The sequence below is a fragment of the Nannobrachium achirus genome (genome assembly GCF_963921795.1).
Source record: "Nannobrachium achirus genome assembly, chromosome: 6".
NCBI classification, from domain to species: Eukaryota; Metazoa; Chordata; class Actinopteri; order Myctophiformes; family Myctophidae; genus Nannobrachium; species Nannobrachium achirus.
Window position 1 is genome coordinate 33,405,210 of NC_137815.1, and position 27,789 is coordinate 33,432,998.

The window sequence follows — 27,789 nt, forward strand, 5'->3', positions numbered from 1 at the left end:
TCGTGCATTGAAGGAAGCATGAGCTCAGTTCGGGGCCCTCCCCAGGTTGGCAGAGGGAGAGTAGCGCCCAGGTTTACAGCTTTGGCAATTGGCACTGCATTGGTAAAAAATGGGTTACAAAGTCGTGGGATAAAGATTTTAAAGAAAGAAAAAGAAAAATGGGTGAAGTGGTCCTTTAACACTGAGGATTCTACTGTTTACTTACGTATGTATACAGGGCTTCACTAGTTTTCCATCTAAGCACTTGGCAACATGTGGCTGAGATTAGTTCCATAAATCCCATATCATATTTGTCTTGGTCATCTAATATTGCATGGTGAGTGGATCCAGAATTCATTAACATTATTATTATCCAATCATGCCTCAGTGATCATCCAATTTTGTGCTACTATAGTGCCAGCCAGGCTTTAATATACATTTTCCAAGTCATTTTCTAATGACTTGTGACATATATGAGTTGTCCAGTAGCCTATCAGTATGCTTAACTGATACATAATGCACCATCCTACAGCTTTTATATGAAAACATATTTAAAATAATTTACATATCAAACATGCCATTAGACGTGGGCACAACAATCATCAGTGGTAATTGATGACATAATGAGCCTAATGGATCAAATACGACACTTGATTTTGTCATATTTTCATTGCATTATTCAGTACAACTATATTTTGTTGTCTTCAGAAATAATTTTGTACCTTTCATTTGCCAAACATTTTTGGATCCCTTTATTCATGAAGCATGTTCAAAAAGAGAGCCTTGATGATATTTATTTATAACACACCATAATATATGTGCCATAATAGAGTGTGTGTGTGTGTGTGTGTGTGTGTGTGTGTGTGTGTGTGTGTGTGTGTGTGTGTGTGTGTGTGTGTGTGTGTGTGTGTGTGTGTGTGTGTGTTTGTGTTTGTACAGCTGAAATCCAGTTCCGGCCCCAGTCTGATGACCACGGTATCCATGCCTGTCTTCAGCACAAAGAATGAAACGGTACGTGAATGAATGAGCCTGTTCATGCATGGGTGAATGAGCAAACGTGTGAGCCAGTGCAGCAAAGTGAGCAAATCAGTTGAGTGTCTCATATTATGTGAAGCTGTGTGTGTGTGTGTGTGTGTGTGTGTGTGTGTGTGTGTGTGTGTGTGTGTGTGTGTGTGTGTGTGTGTGTGTGTGTGTGTGTGTGTGTGTGTGTGTGTGTGTGTGTGTGTGTGTGTAAACCTTTACTATTTCCATGCAGAAGAACCAGGGTATTCTGTTGGGGGTGGCAGGCACAGACATCCCGCTGCAGGAGTTGATGACCATCATCCCTAAACATCTGGTACTGTGGTAGCCTCAGACAAATGTGTGTGTGTGTGTGTGTGTGTGTGTGTGTGTGTGTGTATGTGTGTGTGTGTGTGTGTGTGTGTGTGTGTGTGTGTGTGTGTGTGTGTGTGTGTGTGTGTGTGTGTGTGTGTGTGTGTGTGTGTGTCATTTGATGCGCATAATGTGCATATTATGTGAATGTGAGCAATTAGATTAGCCCACGTGGTATTACTGCTTTAATGAGATGTTGAGCTGCATCTTTACTTTACTTTATTTGTTTATTGAGACGGGACATATATTAATGAACATTACATTTAGCAAAGATGTCTCCTAATTTACATCGGCAGTCCCCACAGAAAAACATATAAAAACAAAAGCAGGCAGACAGTGAAGTACATTACATTACATTACACAGGGAAACAGAGCATAAAATGTAAATACAAGAACAAAGGTGCAAAGGATGTCTATTTAAGACTAAGACTAAATCAAGTTCCACTTGGCTCGTGTACTGGGAAATTAGCAGTGTTTTCGAGGGAAATATATAATTTGTATATAAAGTGAGTTGTGTATTAAGTGCAGTATTGCTTTCAAGTAGATACGTTGTCATATAAAGTGCAGGATTAAATGGTTGCAAGTTTGGTTATCAAGTAATCTTTTTTTTTTAAAGATATCAATGTGCAGATCTTTCATTACCATTACCTTACATAACTTTTCGCGTTTTTCCCCCTCTAGTTAGGGATCCATGGTTATGCATTTGCCATCACTAACAACGGCTACATCCTGACGCACCCGGACCTCAGACCACTGGTAACTTTCTTTCTTCAAATTCAACACCAGACACCAAAAGCACTAACACCCAGACATTGCCAAGCTGCACAAAAAACCCTGACCTATCCCTTGGTTCTCTCTGCACCCACTGTGTCATTTCTTATAAAGTTGTCTAAGCAATTGTATACATACATAGTACATACCACAATAACTGCAATGATACACTGAAAGCCCCCTCCTGTGACGAGGTGCTCACAGACACACAGGTCAGGAGGCTGCAATGGGCTGGTTAGCAGTGGTGGAAAAAGTACTTGCATTTTTCACTTGAGTAAAAGTATCAATACTGCAATGTAGATAGATGTACTCTGTTACAAGTAGAAGTCCGGAATTCAACATTTACTTTAATAAAAGTACAAAGGTATTGGTATCAAAATGTACTTAGTAGTAACAAAAGTAGAAAGTACTCATTATGCAGAATGTCCCATTTCACAACTTTTCAAGTTAATAAAATGTATTTAAAAAGAAACCCATTTGAAAATAGACGATATACAAGCTAACAGTGAGTCGCATAGCGACGCATTGCGTGAGCTTGTAGATAGGCTATTTTCAAACAGCCGAAATGTATATAACGGTAGGGCTGAAGTGGGTAATGTGTGTTTTCTAATAATAATCAAAATCCACAAAGTAACTGGTAATTTTAGTTTTCAAATAATTGTAGTGGAGTATAAGTACAACGTTTGCCTCTGAGATGTAATGGAGTAGAAGTAAAGCTGTAAAGGTATTGCAAACTGGACATTAAAGATAAAAAAAGACCTCAAAAGGTACAGTACTAGAGTAAATGTACTTACATGTACTTGACACCACTGCTGGTTAGTCTGTAATCCCCACCTTTTCCTTTGATGTATGCATGCAGGGATAAGGGCCACTCATAGGGCTGGCTGGCCTGAGGTTTCCCAGAGGTAACTGAACACTCCCTGACCACAGACCACAGACTCTGGGTTAACACACTGGATCTATGGCTGTGTTTTAGTGGATCTGTTTGTGTTAGTGCTAACCCTGTGTGTGCAACTCTATCTGTGTCTTATATACTGTCACTGTGTAGTCTGTGTCACTATAGACTGTATATATATATGTGCGTCTCTATGTGCCTATAAGAACTGTGCTGTGATTGTGGTAGTTGGCTTGTTATGAAGCTTGGAACAAAGTACCGTAGCTACTGTATGTCAGACCTGTCCATTTCCTGTGTGTTTTGGTATTGATTTAGACCTGTGTAAGATAGTTTATCTTACCTGGTGCAGTATGTGCTTTTTTTTGTTGTGTTAAAATAAGTGTCAAAAGGCGCTACATTCCGAGTAATCATTGCTGGATAGAGTGACTTTGTTTAGTAACAGGGCTCTCTCTGTCACTCCAGCTCTTTAGTAAACGGTATTTCAGGTCAGGATACACATTTGATCCAACCAGGAGAGGGAATCCATACAGGATACAGCAGGGTTCCCCAATTAGTTTCCCCCAAGGGCCGAATTATGTCTAGGGTACCAAGCCGAGGGCCACAAAATTGCAGGGGCCGACGGCGGCGTTCCCGCTACTCCAGCGACAGTTCAGATATCGTCGTTGTCGGGTGAAATTCATGTATGTCCAAAACCGTTTGTTTTCAATTTATAATTTATTAAATTATTTAAACTTGTGAAAACAGCCGATCTACAAGCACACAACGCCTCGCGGTGCGAGGCGTTGTGTGCTTGTAGATCTGCTGTTTTCACTACTTTTGTGCGACGGCCTTGTATGGTTTGCGAAAAAATGTACAAATTTGGAGATACGAGATTTCCAGCCGACAATGACGATATACTAGTGTTGTTGCTGCTCTTATAACACCATTATTACTGGGGTTGTTGGGGGCCTGACAGTATGCCCCCCGCGGGCCGCAAATGGCCCACGGGCCGCCTATTGGGGAACCCTGGGATACGGGAAATGAGCAGAGGAAATTGGAACTGGATCACTATAAAATGGAAGAATAACAATGGGTACTAACTTCTGAAGTTCTGATTGGATGAAATTGGCAACCCACCTAAAAAATATATTTTCAGTTTGAAGAGCTGGAGAGATGGGAGACCGCTGATACTGAACAAACACACTAGTCTATAATAGCAATGATTACTATCGGAACATTTCACAAAAAAACGTTGTTTTAACCAAACATTGCTTACACTACCTATCATTTAAATATGTTATGCCAATTCTTTCATATGCCGTTGCATTGTATTATATATTTCAGTGAAACATATAATTTCTAAACATTATTATTAAACATTATTAAGAAACACACACACGGTCACAAAACCAAATTAGGGCTGATGGAAATCCCAGGCGATATGACGGGTCACATAAAATCACATTAAAGTTAAACATTTCTGGGGGGCTTAATTCATTTAACCACTTGAACCTCAGCATGCCTATTCTGGGGGGAACATTTGCCCCAAATAATCTGCAAGCTTGTAGATTTGGTGTCGATGGAGAAAAAAAAAAGAAACGGTTCGAGTACAGCTCTCAAGTCCGTGTCTCTAGGAATAGAGGGTTTAAGTGGTTGAAATTTGATCCATTTGACTGAGAAATGTACGTGATGTGTTGTCAGTTGACGAGTCAGATTACTAACCCTTGTGCCTTGATGTGTGCCTCTGTGCAGTACCAATATGGACGGAAGAGGAGAAAACCCCTGTACAGCAGTGTGGATCTTTCTGAAGTGGAGTGGGAAGACAAGGACGACTTTGTATGTTTCTGGAAGCTCATTCACATTCATCCACATACTGTAAAGCAGTGGTTTTCAACCCTTTTCATATCAAGTCCATTAATATTGAGCATTTGAGCCATGGACCACCATTTGATGAGATTTAGCCTCTCAGACCCAAGACAATGTTGTTGTCGTTGGATGAGATTTTGTCCCCAATTCCATGCTGATGTGGTGCCATTAGTAGAGATAACAGGCAAACGTTGATCAGAATAACAATTCTTCTACATTCTCTAATTGTGTAGACTTCTTGTAACTTAAGTAATGCAGATGTTTAACAATAATTTATATAATTGTAAAATGAAATTAGATGTGAAAATTAAACCATGTGAAAATTAAACCAAATTTGGTTTAATTTTACACTCTCAAGAGTTAAAGATCCACAAGGGTCCATTTGGTTACCATCTCTCCACAATTTAGCTGTCCCTGGACATCTGGTTGAAAACCACAGACATGAAGCTATTGCACATAATACGTACATACCAGTAATGTTGCATAATACGTTTGCAACTGATGCGTGATTGTGAATTCAACTGTGTAACTGGTTTGAGTCTTTGTGCAACAGCAATACATTTGAACGAAATTAAATCAAGTGGAGTTTGAGCTTCTAGCACCCTGCCTGGCTAGAAATGGAGTGTTAATTTAACTCTGAAAATGCACAAATTGACACATTACTGTGCAGTAACAATGTGTCCGCGATGTGTGTGTCTTATCTCTCAGCTGCGCAATGCGATGGTGAATAGAAGGACAGGGACTTTCTCCATGGAGGCAAAGAGAGCAGTGGATAAAGGGGTGAGACTGGAGTTAAGATATACAGTATTTTCTTATCAGACGAGAGCCTGTCTTTCTGTTCATTCCCCTAATCTAATGCAATCTCCCTTGTTCTGATGTTCTTGCAGAAACGTCTCCTAAAGATGCACAACGACTATTATTTCACAGACATCAAGGGAACTCCGTTCAGGTGCAAAAATAAGTCTTATGACAGTACAGTAGATAGTGTTTCTATAGTTGCTTGAACTTGTTTCCAGTTAGAATGACTGTGTGCCTGTCATTTCATGTCTCGAGTTAAAAAGATAAAAGATAAAAACCAATGATGAAGGCCAACTATGACTTAACTTCAACACATGATTTTCACACCAAACCAAAGGAAAAAGACAATAGCAGCTCCTTTGGTAGCAAAATATAAAAGCCATGTTGGCCAAACGGTATAGGCTGAAACATGGTTTCATTGTTCTTCTAATGAAGCCTTGAAATAAAGTCTTTAAATGTTTTGCTACCATAAGAGTTTAGTTTATTTTCTGCTGTGGTTTGGAATTGGAATTTGCAACTTTTTACTAAAGCGCATCTTCGGGATGATGACTATTCGTCTGGTTGATTGGTCTATTTGCTGTTTGTTTTTAATATAAGGCTAGTTTGAATGTTGAACTAATTCAAAGGAAACATTCTTACTTTCTGTTTGTGTGTGTAGTGTTGGAGTGGCTCTATCCAGAGGTCATGGGAAGTACTTCTTCAGGGGAAATGTGTCCGTTGAAGCAGGTATGTCACCACCTTATTGACTAAAATGCTGAGAAATGTCACGATGCTTAATGCTTTTGATTGATTGATTGAAGGCTTTATTAGAAGTTTGCATAGGAAAATGTACAGTTTCATGACGGTACAGTTCACTGGTACAAGGTCTACTAAAAGGAGATCCATGAAAAGACTAAGCTTATTTCAACAGGAAACCATTAAAGTATCTCATATAACATTGAATGACAGACAAATAGAACACAGTACTATGCAGTAGATATGTAAAGAAAAGGGGGAAAAAAAAGAAGAAAAAAAAAGAAAACAGTAAGTCTAAACAAACAGTAAGTATATACAAGGAAGCGGCAGGGGAGGGTAGGGTTGGGCTAGGTTTTTACCAGTTGCGAACGGCTGCTGCCTGTAAGTGGTTTTTCAGGGCAATTTTAAAGGATGCTAGTGATCCACACTCATTTATGGCCTTCGGTAAGGCATTCCACATTTTTGTGGTATAGCAGAAGAACGAGTTTGACCCTTTCTTTGAGTTGACTCTGGGTTGAACGTGATCTGTGGCACTGCCTCTGGTGTTGTAATTATGGACATCCTTAACGTTTATAAAGTATTTTGACAGGTACTTGGGTATCATAGTGGTGTAGTGTATCTTGTACACCAGGCCCATTGCAAGTTGCTGTACTCTGACTCTGTCATCTACTCTGAGCCACCCCACTCTTAACTGGTGAGTAGCGGTGAGGTGAGTCTGATAGGGAAGGTTAAGCAGGACCCTAATTAGTTTATTTTGGGCTGTTTGGAGTTTAGTTTTTAGGGCTTGTGGGGCGTCACGATACCATACGTGGACTCCGTAGTCAAAGAGGGGCTGGATTATTGCACCAGCTATGGTCTTCAATGTGTTGAAGTTGACCATTGGGGCGATCCTCTGTAGGAAACGAGTTCGTTGGTTGATTTTTTTTATTACTTGCTTATCTGGGTAACCGGAATGCTCTCCTTAAAACACACTCGCCTTCATGTTTTTCCACTGACGACTGGGTCGGTTCTTGTATTCTGTTTTACTGCGGTTAAAGGGATAGCTCACCCAAACAATATGTAAATATACATTTTTTTCCTATTGATTATTCACCCTACGGAGAATTCATGGATATTTTTACGTTTTTGTCGCATTCCTAAGCCAATTATTTGATGACCAGCAGTGGTTCCCTATGGAGACACAAAGAGTCTCCTCAAAATAATTATTGACTTAGGAATGCGACAAAAACTAAAACATATCCATGAAATCAAGTAATTTTGGGGGTGAACAATTCCTTTAGGAATATTGTTAGGTTTAACCGTTTAGGCATAGTTTTCCAAGGCTATACGTTTAACAATACCAGGCAGAGACCGTTCTACAGTTCTGCCGGATAGACGGAACACCCGAGGCGACTGTGTTTTGGGGCGAGTGTTCTGGTATTCCGTATCTGTACCAGTTGGAAGGTAAGGGCATGTATCAGTCTACCCAGACTGAAGATTACTTAAGCATCGCTGAATGTCCACGTTGTTTTTCAGGGCTCCACGATCTGGAACAACCAGATGTCGCCTTGGCAGATGAATGGTAAGGCATGCAGGGGTTATGGAGAAGGGCATTCATGCGTTATATAGGTTATTGCCCTGTAATCATCAGGGACATTGTGGCCTTTGATATTAACAGTGTGGCTCTTGCTTGGACTACAGGACTTACTGCAACATTCTGGAGCATAATGAGCATCGTTCCCTGACCCAGATCCAAGCCATCAAGCTCTTTCTGACGGGACGCAAACCACACCTCAACTGTGAGTGACATCTTTGTTGAATAATCTAAGCTAATTAGGTTACACGCAGCATCAGACGCCATATAATCATACAGAGTGAAATTAATCAAAACCCCTATTCATCACATGAAGCATGAAGGGGCTAATCATGAAACTGTGATTAGTACAAATGAGACTCCACAACCCAGTATTGAAGTGCGTTCCACTGCATAATCTTGATTTAACACTGAATTTAAAAAGGGACCCGTAAGAGAGAGAACAAGTGGAACCGAGTTCTTTTTTTTTTTTTTTTTTTTTTTATACTTTATTTAAGTCATTTAACATGCACTCATCTTCCAGGAAACAAAATTCGCTGTCATTTCACATTTTTTTACATGTTATGGCCCTGTAAGGACATCTTGGCACTTTTTTTTTTTTTTTTTTTTTAGTGCAAAAAAACCACCACCTACACAACAACGAAATAAACCACTTTACAGAGACCAAAAAAAAAAAAGAAAAAGAAAAAAAGATAAAGAGGCTTTTTTGTCTTTACTTTTGGTTTGAACAAAAACAAAAATGGACAAAACAATAGGTAGAGTAGGAACCGAGTTCTTGTGGGTCCATATACCGTACAGTACATTCTGGAAAAGAGAGGCCAGACATGCACATCCCTAACCCAAGTTTGGGCAGGTGCTGATTGATTGATTGATTGATTGATTGATTGATTGATTGATTAGTTAATTGAAAATACATTCAAAAGGATAAAAACACAAGAAAACCCGTAGGCTTGTTTCCATTGTGGTCCTTTCGAGCACAAAGCTCTTCCTCAAACTGAGATGAAGAGCTTTTTGATCAAAACGTTACAGAGTAATTTGGTGCAATAAAGCATCGGTCGCATTGGAGCCCTCAGTGTGATCCATATACATTCAGACCATTAAATAAAGCCTGTCCTACTGACTGTATCTGCTGCAGGCAACAGAGAACTGATCCAGGAGGTCTTGTTTGACGCTGTGGTCACAGCTCCACTGGAGGCCTATTGGACCAGCTTGGCCCTCAACAAGTCAGAGTAAGAACATATTATTGTCAACAACAGCAACTGGGACTGTGATTGAGTTTACTGTGGTAGCGTCAACATAGGTGTAAATGGAAATCTCCATGTGGGCTTTGAGTGCATTAGTTGACTGTCTGTAGGATATTTACTGCATGTAATCACGGGTAACGGGCGGACAACGGGTACATATTTTAACGGGCGGGACAGGTCTGGTTTGGATTTTGATTTAAAATGGGTGACAGGTCTGATTATTGATGGGTCCGTGGGGCAGGTGAAGGTGTGGGTTGTCTAAATTGGACCCGTTCAGGACTCTGCTCGGGGGTACCGAGACTAGGGGGCTGCAGTGATTTGCTATTCTGTCCCTATCGGGATGTCGAACGCTGAAGTGGACTTCGCAACGTTCGGCACGGCGACTCACCAGCCTCGCTCGGCGCTGCTTCTCGTGGCTCAAGTCCGCTTCAGACGGCACTTAATATTAGGGGCTGTAGTCGGTTCTCACCAAGCGGACGGGCATTCCGTGCGGGCGAGCATTCCGTGCCAAGCAGGGTGAGTGTTCCGCCGCTGAGGGGAACATTCTGTGTAAAAAAAGGTTTTGGGGCGAGTGTTCTGATTACCAGTATGTATACCCCTATGCCCTGTGAGCCTTTTCACCGTTGTCCTCTTCTGAGAACAATATGTACTTGAATTAAAACCCGGATTATACAGAAAGAGGAATCTTAGTTCAACTGTGGTAATTGTTTTAATAACATACTCTAAATAGATCTGCGTTACCCATGGTGTTGAACCTTTTTCTGAGACTTCCCTTCTTGTGAGACTTTCCTTCCCTCCTGTAAAAGCACATAGAAGGTAAGCAGTGATTTTGACCTTGTGCCACAAACTCATTGATCTTTTCCGACACCTCCAGGAACTCAGACAAAGGAGTGGAGATTGCTTACCTGGGTACACGCACCGGCCTGTCCAGGACCAACTTGTTTGTTGTCCCTGAGCAGCTTTCCAATCAGTGAGTGGAACACAGAACATTTTTCTAATAATGTTTTTGTGAGTTTTTTTCCTCCCTGTGTGCTTGGTTCCACTTTACTTGATGGATTTAATCATGAATGCCTTGTCTTAGACTTCGTCTTACGACAGTACTGTATATCGCTCAATGGGTAAACAACATATCTACAAGCTCACTACGTTTTGAATGATCAATTTCTAATCAATGGAGCAACTATATTTGATTACTTGCCCACCTTTGGAGTAACATTATGGCAAGGTTAAGTACACAACCCGATGTACAGTTTAATACATTGAAATTAAAAAGAAAATGTACTTTGTAATTTGCACTTTTGAATACTTATACTAATTATTTTAGAGCATATACTTAGAATACTTGAAAACTTTCACTTTGCGCATTTGAGTAATATTCAGAAGTATCTACTTTCACTGATGTACTGGGGGTTGAATACTTTGCCCATCACTCAACATAACTCAAATTCAACAAAACAGGGCTTCCTCGTAAGAGATCTTGTATCTCAAATGGGTGCCAGCCACGTCACCTACGGTATATAAATAAGGGTTAAAAAAGTAAAATATCGTCACTGTCGGGCAGTAACCTCGTATCTCCAAGTTTAAAATGTGTACGTCTTTTGGTAAAGCAAAGCCCTGCTTCATCATACAAGACTGTCGCACAAAACTAGTGAAAACAGCCGATCTACAAGCACACAACGCCTCGCGAGTGTGCTTTTAGATCAGATATTTTCACGAGTTTAATTCATTGTTAAAATGATAAATTCAAAACGAACGATTTTCGACATACAAGGTTTCCACCCGACAACGACGAGATATACGGTATATATAAATGCATGTCCCCTGTCCGTCCATTTGTGTGTCCTCAGAGACTTCCTGACAGCGGAGGACAAAGAAGGGGTTTTCAACGCTGACCACTTCCCTCTGTGGTACAAGAGAGCAGCGGAGCAGGTCCCTGGGACCTTTGTCTACTCCATTCCCTTTGGTTCAGGTATGCACAATACATTTAACACACGCTACAGGTCCAGTTGGTTACATCTAGCGATGTACCGATACCATTTTCCCAGATACCAATACCCACAACTTGTATGTTTCGGGTGGTCGACTCGATGTATCATATGTGCCTTCATGCTTCGTGTGATGATTTCATTAAGCATCCCACGAAGCTTGGTCAATGTGACCCTGGGCGTACAACAAACTTTGAGCGCTTTGTGCCAAGATGTAGGCCAGATGTAGGCCACGCCACGAAATCCAGATGTGGCTCTCAAAGTGGGGTCCAGCAGGGACTCCCTGGGTTTCTTGAGGGGGTTCCAAACGGACCCTTACAAGTCTGTAACTCTGAGAACCATTTGGTTCCATGTGTACACTCACACAGTTATGGGGGTCCTTGAAATTAAAAGGCTTGAGAACCACTGATCTAGGAATCAATACAACATTTAGTGCAGCTACAAATTAGTAGTAGCCTAGTAATAATGTAAATAGTAGCCTACATTACAAAACAGTAGTGCAACATCAACTGAAGCATTCAAAATACAAAATAATTGACGATTGTCTGTGTGTGATGATATGGTTATGCATTTCCCAGACTATATGACTATATTCCTTATTAAGTTTTGAATAGGAACATGACAATGAGTATGTTTTACATCAGTTTAAGCACTGTTTCAGTTTGACAGTTAGATGGTTCAGTGGCGCCATCTAGTGAGCATTATCTGATCACTTGCTTTCTATTCCCTCTGACAGCTAAAATTAACAAGACTGTGGTTTTGGCCAGCACTGCTATTCAGCTCCTGGATGACAGGAAGTCTCCCATTGTTGCTGGTAAAGGATCTCACAATAAACATTCATACTTCACATTAACAACTCATTCATTATTAGTTATATTTTAATCGCAGTGGATTGCATATGATTTCCTATGTCTTCTATTAGCTGTGGGCATCCAGATGAAGCTGGAGTTCTTTCAAAGGAAGTTCTGGACTGCCTGCCGACAGGTACTCTATACAGACTGTTGTTGTGACACTGTTTTGCTAAAGTCCAGGCACTTACACACATAGACATCTATAAAAGAATGCCCTCTCCAGACCATGGATGCAGCATTTACTACGGTGAAAGAATTGCAAAATGCCCCCTTTCCATGCCATACCCGAAGGCAGCATTCAGGAGATTTGCCTTTTTCCAAACTTTCTTTTCCGTCTTGAAAGCAGAATTTGTCCGCTGTGCAGAAATCCATGTTGTAACGCTGCATCTTCAGAAGATAAAGAGTGCGGGGTCGTGCCCCGAACATAGCTTATCTACATTCTCTGCACGTCCCTGCTAACATCAATGATAAACTTTACTATACTCACTTCTAAATGAACTGTTTACTGTTTTCTGATCAGTGTGCAGCTCTGGATGGGAAATGTAGTATTAGCTGTGATAACGAGGTAAGCATTCTCTCTCTCTCTCTCTCTCTCTCTCTCTCTCTCTCTCTCTCTCTCTCTCTCTCTCTCTCTCTCTCCGTTACTGTTACTGTAATGTTTTGTCTCCTTGATAACCAGACCTAACTGTTTTCAACCTCCTGACAGGACATTAACTGCTACCTCATAGATAACAATGGATTCATTCTAGTCACAGAGGACCACACTCAGGTATTGGGTTGTGCCTATGTGTGTGCGTGCATGCCTGTGGCTCGTGTGTGTGTGTGTGTGTGTGTGTGTGTGTGTGTGTGTGTGTGTGTGTGTGTGTGTGTGTGTGTGCGTGCGTGCGTGCGTGCGTGCGTGCGTGCGTGCGCGTGCGTGTGCCTGTGTGTGTGTGTGTGTGTGTGTGTGTGTGTGTGTGTGTGTGTGTGTGTGTGTGTGTGTGTGTGTGTGTACTTACAGTATGTATGTGTTTTGACATAACTTCTCTCTTAGACAGGGCTCTTCTTTGGAGAGGTGGAGGGTGCTGTCATGAGCAAATTACTCCAAATGGGGTCCTTCAAAAGGTCAGCCCCCCCCCACCGAAAAAAAAAACAACAACACCCACAATCCTTCCTTTTCCTAAATGATCCATTCACCAACCTTCTTAGTTTTGCTGTAAATTCTTTGGAAAGATGTGAAAAGTAGTGGCTGTAAACGTGGCCCTGACATTCAGTACAGCACATTATACATTTTGGATGCCTGCGTGTGTTTTCGGCACATTACAAACCATGGATCCCTGTGTTCCTACATTTCTGCAGGATCACTCTGTATGATTACCAGGCCCTCTGTAAAGAGTATGCTGGGAGCAGTGACAGCTCACGCACTTTATCAAATGTAAGTACAAGCAGCATCATACCTTGAGCAAATAAGCTCAGAATCACGCATGAGGCAATGAATGTTAATCACTTAAACCCATTGTAAACTAATCAATAATTGACCGGCGTCAGCTCTGTACTTGGTTCGCTCTTTTCCCCCTGTATACTTGAAATGATATTTTTTCTTTTTCTTTCTTTTTCCTTTATTTATTCATGGGGGCCTATTGAGAGCAACCTCTCTTTTTCAAGGACACCCTGATCACAGCATATGACACAAATACAAGCATTGAAAAATAACACAATAATACAACCGGCAATCAAATCATAGTAGTTACAGGTGCAAAACATATAGTTGTTAAACGAAACAGGTACAGTCACTCACTATGTAGTGTGCCTTCGAGAAGCACTTTCAATGTCTCTATTGAGACCAATCGAGTATAAAAATAATCAATCTAATGTAAGCTTACGACACTGTGCTTGTAAGTCTGCTATTTAAGAAAAGCAAGGTGACCAACTGAACAGAGACGAAGGGAAGTAAAGGAGATTAACTTGAACTCTTCGTTGTGAATGTTTCAGTTCAGGTTTCTCACGTCCCCCATTTCCTCTTTAGTCATTTTGAAACCGTAAGCCCTTACTGATAAGAAACCACACAGGCTTGATGGATCATGTGCTTGTGGTCAAAGGTCTTTGTGTTTGCACGTTACAAGCCAGGGTATAGCACCGCAGTCTAAAAAATGACCAGCGGTGGAAAAAGTACTCACATTTTGTACTTAAGTAAAAGTATCAATACTGCAATGTAGAAATACTCTGTTACAAGTCAAAATGTAGAGTCCAATTTCACAAGTTTTCAAATCTTTTGAAAACAGCAGATCTACAAGCTCACAATGTGTTTGCATCGCTGCGCATTGTGATCTTGTAGATCAGCCGAAATGTATATAGGGCTGAAGTGGTTAATGTATATTTTGTAATAATGATCAAAATCTACAAAGTAACTATAAAGTTTGCAAATAATTGTAGTGGAGCAAATGTACAATATTTGCCTCTGAGATGTAGTGGAGTAGAAGTAAAAGTACAGAAAATTGGAAAAACTTCTATTAAAGATATCTCTAAATTGTACTTAAGTACAAGTGCTTGAGTAAATATACTTAGTTACTTTACACCACTGAAAATGACATTATGTGAACTAATAAACACAGATCCTTAAGCCAGGCGTCTTCAACGGGGGGTCCGGGGAACCCTAGGGGGTCCTCAGAGAGAGTTGAAACTATATGGAATCTCTTTCTCAACTAAGGGGTCCTTGGCCTGAAAACGTTGAAGACCCCTGCCTTAAGCTACTGTCTCTGTTCTGTCTTTCAGCCCTTCTCTGTTGTGAGGTGGCTTTTGACTGAGCTCATTATGTAAGCACCACACACACACCATCAATCATCCAATAAGAATAAGTATTTATTTGTGCACTGCTACCAAACTGCTATGAATCTTAATAGACAATAATCACTGTGTTCAATACATGTTTGCTCTATGTCTGTCTACAGTTTTCTACTGGAGTTTAATCTCTACAGCTGGTGGAATGTTGATCTGAATGTGAAAGGTAAAAGTGAACATCGCAATAGAGTGTGTTTGCATGACCACACACACACACACACACACACACACACACACACACACACACACACACACAGCACCAAAATAATCATATTTTAACTGGGGACCCCGAAAATAATCATATTTTAACTGGGGACCGCCCCCCCCCCCCCCCCCCCCCCCCCCCCCCAGGCTCCCACACCCATAAGCACTCGGAATTGTAGGAGCTGAGGCGTTTGACTCGGTTCCACAGATGAATATTGTGAAAATAGTAGATCTACAAGCCAAGCTCACAGCGCCTCGCATTGTCAGGCATTGTAAGCTTGTAGATCGTCTATTTTCAAAATGTTTGCCTTTTTCTTATAATATTTGACAATTTGGCCAATGTTTGACCAGTCAGTTTGTTGATTATTCTTTATGCTGTAAATGGTATTTTTCTTTGCTTGTCATGTGTGTGTGTGTGTGTGTGTGTGTGTGTGTGTGTGTGTGTGTGTGTGTGTGTGTGTGGGTGGGTGTGTGGGTGGGTGTGTGGGTGTGTGGGTGCGCTTGCATTGTCAAATCTGAGTGAGTTTGGTAAATGGTGGAAAATAAATAACTATATTCCTGTTTTCAGCTCAAAGGCCTCATGGTAAAACCAAGATGGTTCCATGTGATACAATGTATCCTGCCTTTGTCTCTGAGCGCACCATCAAAGAGACAACAGGGAACATAGACTGCGAGGGTTGCGTCAGGTAACCTACTGTACTACTTCAGAAATTACAAATACCTTTTGTTACAATATTTTCTTGAATTCTACAGCGGTGGACTGTATGGTGTCTATCAGAGTTACTTTTGACATAGCCGTAGTCTGCTAAACGATGTTATGCTGTTATGTGTTTTGCCAAGTCCCGGAAAAGACGCAGTGTGATTGGCCAGTACAGTCACTTTGATTGGCATTTGTGTCGAATGCTCAGCCCAAAACATGACTTAGGAGACTGTGACGGGTCATGTGGGACAACCAAGGCATGGATGTGTGTACAATGACAACTAATAACAGATTCATAAAATAAAACACTTTTGACCGCAACAAATTGCTTAAGTAGCAATAGACTTATGGGCTCCTCTCTATGCTATGAGGGCTGCTGGTGTCTGCTGGGGAAACTGAGCGACAGAGGCATTTCTGCCTACAGACCCCATGGACAGTCATTTGGGATCAATATAAGTAGGAAAATGAGCCTAGATGTTATTTAGTGCGGAGTTGTCCTGTAAGTAAGTACTGTACTGTAGTTACTTTACACCACTAATCTCTTGTCCCTCTGCTGCAGGTCTTTTGTCATCCAGCAGATTCCCAGCAGTAACCTCTTCATGGTGGTGGTGGATAATAAGTGTGACTGCAGCTCTGCCCCTGCAGTCAGCATGGACCCCATCGAAGTGATGTATATCCTTTTATCCAGATCACACTGGAGCCGGTGATAAGACGTTGTTTAGTTTACACAGACCTGTTCATTTAGTTTTAAATAACACAATATGTTGTTAAAGAGTTTAGAGATTTTTAGTTTGTTAGGTTCACATCACGCCAAATCTGTCTCGTCAACATGTTGTAGTTAATAATAGTATAACTATGATTGAACTTAGCTATGTTCTCGACTCTACATAATGTGTATTCTTCAACCCTTAACCCCTCTGAACACAATGAGTCACTGAAATGTGACAGACTGAAGTTTCAGAAAGACAGGAAGAAACCAGAATCGTGTCATCCGTTTCACGCTGAGGTGAGTCTATGCTTATGATAATTATAAATGTCATGAATTGCAACTGAATGGGAATGTTTACTACTGTATTATCTAATATCAGAGGAAAGTGGTTTTATATATAGTTTCTTTCTTTCACAGAATGTATTTTCTTTACTTTTCTTTGTAACAGATCGTCGTGGACTCACTCTGTGCACAAACACAAAACTTGATTGAAAAATTGATTGAATATTTTATTAGACAGAAATGTAAAGCAGCACGAGTATAGCCAAAACAATTTGTCTAAAAGGATTACATCAAAAATGTCCTTGCGGTCTTGTTTCCATTGGGGTCCTCTAGGTATTCAATTCATCAACATATAAAGAAGCACCAAAGACATTCAATAAGTATAAAAACACTATATGTACTGAGTAAAGAAGGGAAAGAAAGGGGGGGGGGGGGTCGATCACTTCTCGCCTGTCTAAGGGAGAAGTGATAACTACCTCTCCCTTTGGCCTCCTGAAAGGTGAATGACTGTACTCTCTCTGTAGCAAGACAGGTGACGGGAGCCATTGCACTGCTGTTCAATTCTGTATTTAAAGACAAAATGTTAAGCAGAGTTCATCTTCTCTTCTCTGCAGGAGAATGCCATGGAGTGTGGCTCAGCGACAGGCCTCTCCTCTGCTCTCACGGCAGCGCTGTGCTCCCCCCTGCTAGCGTTTCTCATGAGCAGGTGACCACCATCGTCATCAAGAATAGATCAACCACAAACAGAGCGACAAACAAACACAATAATGCTTGTAACGCATAGAGATCCAAGATCAGTCAGAGCTGAATTTACAGTTGAAATAATGAGTCACTGCAACCGACAAGAATGAATTCTCCTTTTCAATTAAATCCACGTTCCGTCTGTACACCAGGGATCTTTAACAGGGGGTCCGGGACCCCTAGGGGGTCCTCAGAGTTACTATGGGGGTGGGGGGGGGGGGGGGGGGGGGGGGTATGTATGTGTATGTGATAGGAACATTTTCTTATTTATTTTTTGCATTAACCACTTTTCTGAGCAAGACATTAGCCGAAAATAGCCAATCTACAAGCACACCTTTGTGTGCTCGTAGATTGGCTATTTTCGGCAAAGAGAATTGATGTAGCGGGAAAAAAGAGGAGACCAAGTACAGAGCCAAAGGTGACGTTTACCAAGTATTGACGGTTCAAGTGGTTAAATGTCTGAAAATGCACATTAACATCAATCCAACACAACACTCATGACAGTGCTGTCAAGCAAGTCTATGCAGCGATCTATGGAATATATGAAAAAGGTTTAATTCGCAAAACACAGTTTTATATAATAGGTAGTGGGGGTCCTGCTTCATCTCTCTCAGCTAAGGGGTCCCTGACCTGAAAGATGTTTAAGACCCCTGCTGTAGCATACACTATCAAGAGTCTCAAACTGTTGCCTCCCACATGTTCTATGTCATACAGTCTGAAGCACGGAAGCGATAAAGCGGATGTGAAGCCTCCTCCTTACTTACGTTTCGTCGCCCGAATCCTAATATAAATCAAAATAATCTAAACATATATAGCTTGCTGCTTAGCAGAAATGGGGGGAAAATCTATGTAAAGATGAACGGAAATGCCAGCTTCCTCTCTCAGATTTCAGGAGGTATAGTTCTAGACTCTATTCTGAGATTGTGGAATAGTTGTCTGGCTAGGCGAGACTATCAAGAGTACTCTGCTCAGTGACTTGAACTTGAAGGCAGCACACTTCAGATCACTGAATATCACAGCAATGACAATTACAGTTTCTTTTCCTCAATGTATGTATGGAATGTAAAAAATTAAATAAAAAGTGAACACTGACCACAAATGGATCTCTACATAGATCTATTTTGTGTAAAAAAAAAAAAGGTTGTCTTTGAAGTGGGCAATTGTTGTCATCAAGTTTTGGCATTTTTCTTTTGCTGTGAGTGAAGAAAATGTGATTAAAAAAGATCAAATTGAATTTGCGCTGCACTTTTGGTAAGCAGTGTGTATAATATAGCAGAAATCTGCTGCAGTAAAACGACACAATGCTGTGATATTTTTTATTTTTTCAAACATTGTAGTTTCATCTTGATCTGTTTTTCTCTTTGAAACTTCATATGAAATACAGATGAGAAATAATAATAATAATATATTGTTGGATTCATTTTATTCTGCCAGCTTCTTTTCATACAGGCATTGAATGCATGTTGAAAAACAAAAGAATATGTTTAAACAATGTTATATTAATAACTATAAAAGTAGCTATAATTTGTCATATTGACCCATACTCATACTTGTCAAAAAGCGGCTGAATAAAAACAGAGACATATTTTCCATCCCAGATTCCTTTTTTACAATGTTTATAGAAGAGTTGAGGGTGTGCGTGCGTGTGTGTGTGTGTGTGTGTGTGTGTGTGTGTGTGTGTGTGTGTGACTGTGTGTGTGTGTGTGTGTGTGTGTGTGTGTGCGTGCGTGCGTGCGTGCGTGCGTGCGTGCGTGCGTGCGTGCGTGCGTACGTGCGTGCGTGCGTGCGTGCGTGCGTGCTTGTGTGTGTGTGGAGGGGGCAGCAACAATTATTACAATGATAAAACGTCAGGAAATCATACTTTATGCCACAATGAGCCCCTGTTTACCACAAGATATAAAATGCACATGAATGTAAAATGTACATGAGTGAAACAGAGAAGAAACGTTAAAGGAAATATGCATTACAGTGGTGTCAGTGGTGGGCTATTAAGACAAAGAAAATTAATAAGAACGATTTTGCATCAGAACAAAGGATTTTACATCAGAACCACTTCAGAATCACCATCCTAAAAGGATCAGACTTGCAATAATCTGTAACTCAAAACAAATCATCCAAATTATTAAGAAAATAAAAAACAACAAAAATAACAATTCACCTTAAAGTAAAAAAACTGTTATGGTTGTTTTAAAACTAGTTGTTCATTACTAGTTTTGTCCTTGGGCATTCTTATTGCTATGTGTTTTGGTCTTTGTTATCAATTTCCTGTTCATGTAAAGCATTTTGTAATTGTGTTTTGAAAATACTATATAAATAAAGTAGTTTATTATTTCTGTCATAAGTTTTTGGTATTCATTAATGAACTAGTAAATTAAAGGATTGAAAAGTCAAGTAAGGGGGGCTGTCAAGCGCACTGCTGAAGTCCTTGTCATGTATGTCTGTCTCCATCAGTTCCTCCTGGTACACACAACACCACTGAGCACTTTCTTAACACGCAGAGGAAGGCTTGACGCCAAAACACTATTAACTGGCTGTCTTGACCTATAGGGGATAGTTGGGGGGGGGGTCACCCCCCCCCCCCATAACGTAGGGCCTGGTGAAAATGACCAATTACCTATATGCAAGAGAAACAAAGCTGTAATTTCAATGTGGCTGGGCAAGGCTGTATTTCGGCATAGAAGGCTGGCAAGGCTGTATTCTGGCACAGAAGGCTGGGCAAGGCTGTATTCTGGCATAGAAGGCTGGGCAAGGCTGTATTTGGGCTCATCCACGGTGCAGTATGTGTGGTAAACTTCAGCCTAGAAGAAAGGACAGTAGAGACTCACTGTGATAGGAGCTATTTCATGTATATATGATATATATCATGGATTAAAACAAAATAAAATCTCACAACTGAAATTTTTTTTGTAGGGCCAAGTCCTAAACGTCTGATTTATGAATCAGTGTTAAAGGAGCCCCCACCCATAATAGCCCTAGCCCTAGCCCTAGTCCCTCCCTAACATTTTAGTCTAGTTTTTATTTGTTGACAAATTGTCAGTATGTCAGTAATATTTTTTTTAGTTGCTGAAATGAACACTGCTGTGAACCCCCATAGCACTTTCAAGTAAATGGATCAAATAAATTGAACAACAAACCATCGGTGAGGGCTGGTACACCAGGAACATTCCCAGGCGTAGAACTGCACACACTGTGGGCTCCAGTGTTCTCATTGTTGGACTCCTTGAGAGAGAGAGAGAGAGAGAGAGAGAGAGAGAGAGAGAGAGAGAGAGAGAGAGGCGGGGGGGGGGGGGGGGGGGGGGGGGAGGGGAGATGGGACAAATCATTTTGAATGTTTTGACTTGGTTGAGTCACATCTTCATATATTTATTATGAGTTACTACACACCAATATGGAATGCCATTCATCTGTTCCAGCATTTATTTCCAACTTGAATTATATGATAGTAATTGTAACTTACCTGTCTTCCACTGTTCCAATACATAACTGAAATTAAAACACACACAAAGCCGCAACTTTACATCCTGTTGAATGTTGAAGAGATGTTGGTGCATTTGAGTTGGTGGCAATAGTTTAGTGATACGCTATTATTGGTGTTACGTTGGTGTGTTATTGTTTGTGAATGTAGAAGCAAACCAGAACTGTGAATTTGAAATATGCATTTAATGAAGAAAGTGTTTTTATACCATATTAAAAAGACAAATTTCAGCTTAAAGCCTATATTAAACTCTATCATTAACAGCTAAGCAATACTCACTTTCACTGTTCCTCCTCCTACTTTGGTTACAGCCAGCAGCAAACTCCAGCAAGATCACACCCAGGACTCCACAGCCAACTAGTACAACTACAGCTAATGTCCACCATTGCTTCCCTGTTCGCAGACAGCAAAAACGAATTAGTGAAGCAAATTGTATTCACACTTCATATAAAGTATACTCAAAGAAAAGGGGTGTATACACATATATAATTATTATTGTAAAATACATCATTATATAAGTATATAGTAGACGCATTTCTGGTCCACGTTACACTGATAAGAACTAGATGCGCGCGCAAGTCGGTACCAAAATTAGCCAATGAAACCAGCGCTCCCCAAAACAACAGGTTTGGGGATTGGTGGGAATTGATTACATGATACAGTCACCTGTGCATTTAGTCTCAATGTTTGTAAACAAGAAACGGGTCTATACTGTATAACTGTAATGTATATAGACAAACATCACAAAATGCTTGAGTGAGTTTATTTCTTGCACACAGAGCTCAGATCTGTAATACAGTAGTCTAACTGTATCTGGCAATTTTCTCACATTAACAAACACACAAATATAGATCATTTATTGTCACTTCTAGACCGGATATTCAATTTGGACTATGTGCTATCAGCTATGTCATGTTCAGAGTGCTCGCGTCGAGATGTCAGGAAATAAAAATAAATATAAAAAACACTTGACATCAGATAACTTCATCAGTAGACATGCCTCTTCTCTTACCAGTTAGAATCAACGTTGCACTGTGTGTAACAGTAGTCCCATCACTCGTGCCTACAATTGTAAAAGAGGAGTACAGTTTATCACGCGTTTGGGCCCTGGCCCAAGTATCATATAAACATGTATCATTCATATTAATCTATTAATCTATTTGATATCTATATAATATATAATAAATATTATATAATATAGAAGGATGCCTTTATTGATAGGGAGAGACAGTAGGCTGACAGGAAATGGGCGAGAGAGATGAGGAGTGACATGCAGCAAAGGCTGTGAGGACCCACATTTTAATCCGTCATGTCTCCACTCTCTCTCTGCCCTTAGTCTCCTGTCATCTGTCCCTCTACACTCACCTATCTAATTAAAGCATGCAACGACAAAAAAAATCGATCTTAAAAAATGAATGCAGATTATATGGCGCTAAACAAGCCAAACAAAATGCAGCCCTGCATGCACTACTATTGTTGTCTGTGGATAAATACATAACATTTCAAAACATTGAACATGTTAATTGATACCTGTAGTCAAAGGGGCTGGGTTAGCTGTACCATCACTGAATGTACTCATATGTAAACCTGGTGAAAGAAGTACACAGAACTGAAGTTATAAATAATTTTAAAATGCCAATGTCCAAACAATGTTCGAAATGTAAGTTTCAAGTTACTTGTCATCGCTGATGATGATGTTATGATGCCCTTTGTCAAAGGGGGCAGAGGTAGAACTAGCTGCATCACTAGTCAAATCAAAACCTGGTGACAAACATACAGACATTACAGTCAAAAATAATTTCAAAATAACACATAGGCCTACAAATAATTTGTGATAAGGAAGTGTTGTTACACATTAGCGAGGCAGATAAAGTGCATATTACAGGTGAATCGTTCACTTGCGGATACAAGCACCAAAATTGGCACACATAGGCCTACTCCTTAGGCATTGCTCTTTTCAGAAAACCATCTGGCCAAAAAAAAAATCAAGATGGCGGCCAATTTTCATGATGGCCGCCATTGAATATACAGTAATCTTGCATTCCGCAATAAAATCCCATAGACTTGTCCTATTTGAATAATTTTGGTGTCAAATCATACATTTATCACTATGTAGAATCCAAATTTGGACCCATGGACTTACTCAATGGCTTCCTTGTACCATATATCAGTCCCGGAATCTTAATATTCTGCTAATAGTGTGGTGCGATGCGTCCAAAAAACAGCTCCCGTAGAATTTTTGTGCTAAAATTGATCTTTTTGCAGATCCTGGTTCTATAGAGTCCAAACTATGAGAAAATGATGGGTGTCAACTTTTCCGGACCCCCACCCCCTTTCTGGGGGTCATCTAGTTTGGGACCTGCATGCCAGAACAGTACGCCAGCCAGTTAATGTCCAATTTTCTTAATATTAGGGTTGTTTTGTAGGTTTTAAAACATTCTGAGTTCATTTATTACACTTTTGAAGCAGCCAGAATAAGCTTTCTGACTTTTGGTTGGGGTCTTTCCTCACCTGGGACCCCCCCAGATGGACCCCTGAGCCTATCTCAGTACTCGCTCTGCTCCTGCTCCAGAACAATGTCATATTAGATCATAATTGAAGCTTAAACTTTTTTTCTGAAAACAAAAAAAAAGTAGTAACAAATACCAGGGGTCTTCCACAGGGGCTTCGGGACCCCTGGGGGTCCTCGGAGTTACTACCTAGTGTGATAAGAAGTGTACTTCTAAGGATTTCTTTGCTAAAATGTATTTTTTTACTGCTTTGGCATTTATAGGGACCAAACTGTCAGAAAATGATGGGTGTCAGATTTTCCTGACCCCAGCCCCCTTTCTGGGGGGTCATCTATGTTAGGACCTCGCAGAACAGTATGTCAGCCAGTTAATGTCCAATTCTCATAATATTAGAGTTGTTTTGAAGGTTTTAAAACATTCTAAGTTCATATATTGCACTTTTGAAGCAGCCAGAATAACCTTTATGACCTTTGGTGGGGGTCTCTCCTCACCTGGGACCCCCGGAATGACCCCTGAGCCTATCTCAGTACAGTCCTTGCTCTGCTCCTGCTCCAGAACAATTAGATCATACTTGAAGCATAAAAGCTTTTGTACCTGTACCTGGGCTCTGTAGCTAATACCAGGGGTCTTCCACAGGGTCCGGGACCCCCAGGTGTCCTCAGCGTTACTACAGGGGGCCATCCAAACGGCTGTTTACCCATATATGGAGACCCCCTGGTACCCATATATGGAGGTCCATGTACTGTATATGGAGATATGCTGTGAGAGCCCAAACATGCTTACTCAGTTATTTGTTATGTGAAAGTACTATGATGTCCATGACAACTGACAACATACCCTTTTATGCCCATACATGGAGATCCCTGTCTGTAGAACCAGTCACACAGATATGGGCTGTCTTGGCCAGGCATCTGTCTTGGCCATATATGGATTCTGTTAGTGTGGTATGTGGCCAATGTGTCCTCCATATATGGGCATTCCCATATGAAGTCCTGTTAGATATGGGCTTAATATTGAAGACATCAGGGAACTCCATATATGGACCTTGTCATACATCTTGAATCTATGACCTCAGCATCAAAGGCTGGATTGGGGTATGTCCCTGTGACAAACTATTATCATGTCCACTAGGGGTACTTAATGTACATCAAGCAGCCTCACAGAAACAGGACATAGACTCCTGCCCTATGAGCCTCAGGGCTGGGCAGTGGGTTGCCTTTGGCCAAAGACAGAACTTAAAGTGGATTCTGTTCATGACCTGTGTTGCACTCTTGCAGAAAAGAGCAAAGGGATGCTCTTCTTCCATGCCTTCACTGGCTGCGATGTTGTTTCAGCATTCCGCGTAAAGGGGAAGAAGTCTGCGTGGCAAACCTGGAATGTTTGTGATGAGGCTTCTGGTGTCTTCAGCAAACTCAGCCATTACCCACCTGTAGTGGATGATGAAGACCTGAAAACCTTGGAGAAGTTTGTGGTCATGATGTACGACCGATCCAGCACAGCTGAAGGTGTCAATGATGCAAGGTTGGACTTGTTTGCTCGGAAGCAGAGGCCATACGAAGCCATTCCTCCAACGCAAGCAGCACTGAAGCAACATGTGAAGCGCGCTTCCTATCAAGCGGCCTGCATCTGGAGTCAGTCAACAGTATGTCAACCAGAAATGCAGACTCCTGACAACTGGGGCTGGACCAAGAAAGGAGATCTGTGGCAGATTGATTGGACTGAGCTCCCACCCATTGCAGAGAGTTGCCAGCAGCTGACCAAGTGTGGATGCAAGTTGGAATGCTGCAGTCGATGCAAATGCTACCACTTTGGTCTGACCTGCACGGCACTGTGCAGCTGCAGGTGCGAGGTTTAGAAGCGTTGTAGTATAGGCCTACTATACTATTGTACTATACTGCCTAGGCCCTAGAAAAAGAAAAAAAAAAAGAAAAGACAAAAAAAAAACTACCTCCTGCCTCGACGGGATCATCACCTTATCGTGGTGAGGCAGTTTGCGTGTCTCCATGACCCCCAGAGCTATGTCGGCAGGAGTCTTGTACTCCTGTACTCCTGGCAGGGTTACCCAAGTCGAAAAGGTCGAAGAATAGAGACTAGACAAAGAGTGATCCCACGGCGCTATTATATCTACCATGCATTTTAGCCGCGTCAGCCGCTGTGCATTGAAATCCGCTCTGTTGAGTTACTACATTACTACATTACCCCCCCCCCCCCCCCCCCCCCCCACACACACACACACACACACACACACACACATACACACTATAAACCTCTAACAATACTAAGATATACACTACCACCCATTTTATCCGAGTCAGACATAACACAAACCTCTAATTTAGCAGAATATTAGGATTCCGGGACTGATATATGGTACAAGGAAGCCAGTGAGTAAGTCCATGGGTCCAAATTTGGATTCTACATAGTGAAACATGTATGATTTGACACCAAGATCATTCAAATAGGACAGGTCTATGGTATTTTATGGCGGCCATCTTGAAAAATGGCCGCCATCTTGAAATTTGATTTGGCCAGATGGTTTTATGAAAAGAGCAATCCCTAAGGAGTATGTGTGCCAATTTTGGTGCTTGTATCCGCAAGTGAACGATTATTTCTGTTATCTGCCCGGCTACATACTAAACTGCGACCTTCGGTCACAACAACAACAACAACTACTACTACTACTACTACTACTACTACTACTACTACTACTGCAACTACTACTACTAATAATAATAATAATAATAATAATAATTCGCCAGGCTACCAGTTATTTTGTCATCTGAAGATGAATGCACAGAAGTCAGATGTTCAGAGCTGGAACTAGTTGTAGTACTGAGTCCATCAAAAGTGTGACCTGTTGAAATAATGAAGTGTCAAAGATAATAAATAATAATAATAAAAATCATTAAAAGAGCTGATTAAGTAAGCATTCTAAAATGTTCTAAGTTTATCAATATAACAAACAAATAGCAAAATAATAAAAATAACCTAAATGGAAATAATCTCTCAAGATTTATGCACATGTTTGCATATTTATGTCAATGAAGTTGAAGACATCAATCAATCAAGCAATTAAATATAATAATGATGTTAATAATAACCCCTAAGCGGCATATCTCTTATAACATTTAGCTAAATGCAGTTACCCAGTGATGGAAAAAGTACTCACATTTAAAAGTAAATTAAATGTCCGGAATTCAAACTTTACTTGAGTAAAAGTACAAAAGTATTGGTATCAAAATCTACTTAAAGTACTCACGTCTTTAGAAAATAGCAGATCTACAACTTCACAATGCATCGCATAACAACGCATTGTGAGCTTGTAGATCGTCTATTTTCAAATGGACGAAATGTATTAGGGCTCTAGTGGGTAATGTTTTGTAACAATAATCAAAATCAACTAAAGTTTTCAAATAATTGTTGTGGAGTAAGGGTGCCCTCACACCAAAATAGCTATGAGAGTGGAATCCGCGTTTCGCCAATGCATTTCAATGAGAGTGAAGCGGTTTCTGCAAAAAACGCTCCCTTCTCATTGAAATGCATTGGCGGAACGCGGATTCCACTCTCATAGGTATTTTGGTGTGAGGGCACCCTAAAAGCTAAAAATATTTTAGATGTAGTAGAGTAGAAGTAAAAGTACTGAAAACTGGAAATACTCCAATAAGGTAAAAAATACCTAAAAATATTACTTTTAAGTACAGTACTTGAGTAAATGTATTTAGTTACTTTACACCACTGAAGTTACCCTCTCTCAACTCCCTGAAAAATCACTACAAATAAGAGCATACTACAGTATGAATGTAAAAGACTCACTTTGTACAGTGATAGAGACACTTTTACTGTGAGGCGATGGCCCGGCATTCTTCTCAGTGTAAAAACACTGCACTTTAACCTCAGCAGGGGAATGTTTATGTGCCCACGACAGAAGCTGTGTTGCTGTCACTTTGTAGAGAGCAGAGGTCCATTTGACAGTGCTTGTTCCATCAATGATGAAATAACACTCTGAATCCAATGCTTCAGAGTGCTGGCAGTTCAGTGTAACTGAGTCCGTGTCTGACATCACTGAATGACTCACTGACAGACTAGGCTGACGAAGGCCTGAAAATGTAGAATTAAACATAAGATAAGTGTGTGTGTGTGTGTGTGTGTGTGTGTGTGTGTGTGTTGTGTGTGTGTGTGTGTGTGTGTGTGTGTGCGAGTGAGAGCGTGCATGGGTTCCAGGTGGTCCCCAGCTAAATGATGAAGAGTTGGTAACCACAACCCTTATAGATCTTTTACTCTTGAGTTTAACTCTCAAGAGTTCA

The 27,789-nt window shown here is 40.8% G+C and overlaps 2 protein-coding genes across 2 annotated transcripts in view; one reads left to right on the forward strand and one right to left on the reverse strand.

Moving 5' to 3' along the window:
• cacna2d3 (calcium channel, voltage dependent, alpha2/delta subunit 3) overlaps positions 1-17,469 on the forward strand; it is a gene marked incomplete at both ends in the record, with an annotated part of 51,787 nt that extends 34,318 nt beyond the window's left edge. Inside the window, 24 exons of the mRNA XM_080728403.1 lie at positions 919-990; positions 1,235-1,315; positions 2,032-2,106; positions 4,748-4,831; positions 5,570-5,641; positions 5,749-5,810; positions 6,318-6,385; positions 7,910-7,955; positions 8,075-8,172; positions 9,103-9,196; positions 10,086-10,181; positions 11,059-11,180; positions 11,933-12,010; positions 12,119-12,180; positions 12,568-12,612; positions 12,754-12,816; positions 13,081-13,151; positions 13,386-13,461; positions 14,799-14,839; positions 14,975-15,030; positions 15,637-15,754; positions 16,328-16,438; positions 16,690-16,774; positions 17,374-17,469. Of these exons, the coding sequence (XP_080584529.1) occupies positions 919-990; positions 1,235-1,315; positions 2,032-2,106; positions 4,748-4,831; positions 5,570-5,641; positions 5,749-5,810; positions 6,318-6,385; positions 7,910-7,955; positions 8,075-8,172; positions 9,103-9,196; positions 10,086-10,181; positions 11,059-11,180; positions 11,933-12,010; positions 12,119-12,180; positions 12,568-12,612; positions 12,754-12,816; positions 13,081-13,151; positions 13,386-13,461; positions 14,799-14,839; positions 14,975-15,030; positions 15,637-15,754; positions 16,328-16,438; positions 16,690-16,774; positions 17,374-17,469 (1,872 nt within the window). The remainder of the gene's footprint in view (positions 1-918; positions 991-1,234; positions 1,316-2,031; positions 2,107-4,747; positions 4,832-5,569; positions 5,642-5,748; positions 5,811-6,317; positions 6,386-7,909; positions 7,956-8,074; positions 8,173-9,102; positions 9,197-10,085; positions 10,182-11,058; positions 11,181-11,932; positions 12,011-12,118; positions 12,181-12,567; positions 12,613-12,753; positions 12,817-13,080; positions 13,152-13,385; positions 13,462-14,798; positions 14,840-14,974; positions 15,031-15,636; positions 15,755-16,327; positions 16,439-16,689; positions 16,775-17,373) is intronic.
• Positions 17,470-19,773: 2,304 nt separating this feature from the next.
• Positions 19,774-27,318, reverse strand: LOC308287448 (uncharacterized protein). The gene is made up of 9 exons (XM_080728621.1): positions 27,299-27,318; positions 26,250-26,339; positions 22,652-22,736; positions 22,506-22,562; positions 21,988-22,038; positions 21,255-21,368; positions 20,958-20,983; positions 20,635-20,719; positions 19,774-20,298 (listed from the first exon to the last, which is right to left on the reverse strand). Exons 3-9 carry the CDS (start codon positions 22,716-22,718, stop codon positions 20,294-20,296), a joined length of 405 nt encoding a protein of 134 aa, XP_080584747.1. The 5' UTR covers positions 22,719-22,736; positions 26,250-26,339; positions 27,299-27,318; the 3' UTR covers positions 19,774-20,293.
• Between the last annotated feature and the right edge of the window lie 471 nt (positions 27,319-27,789).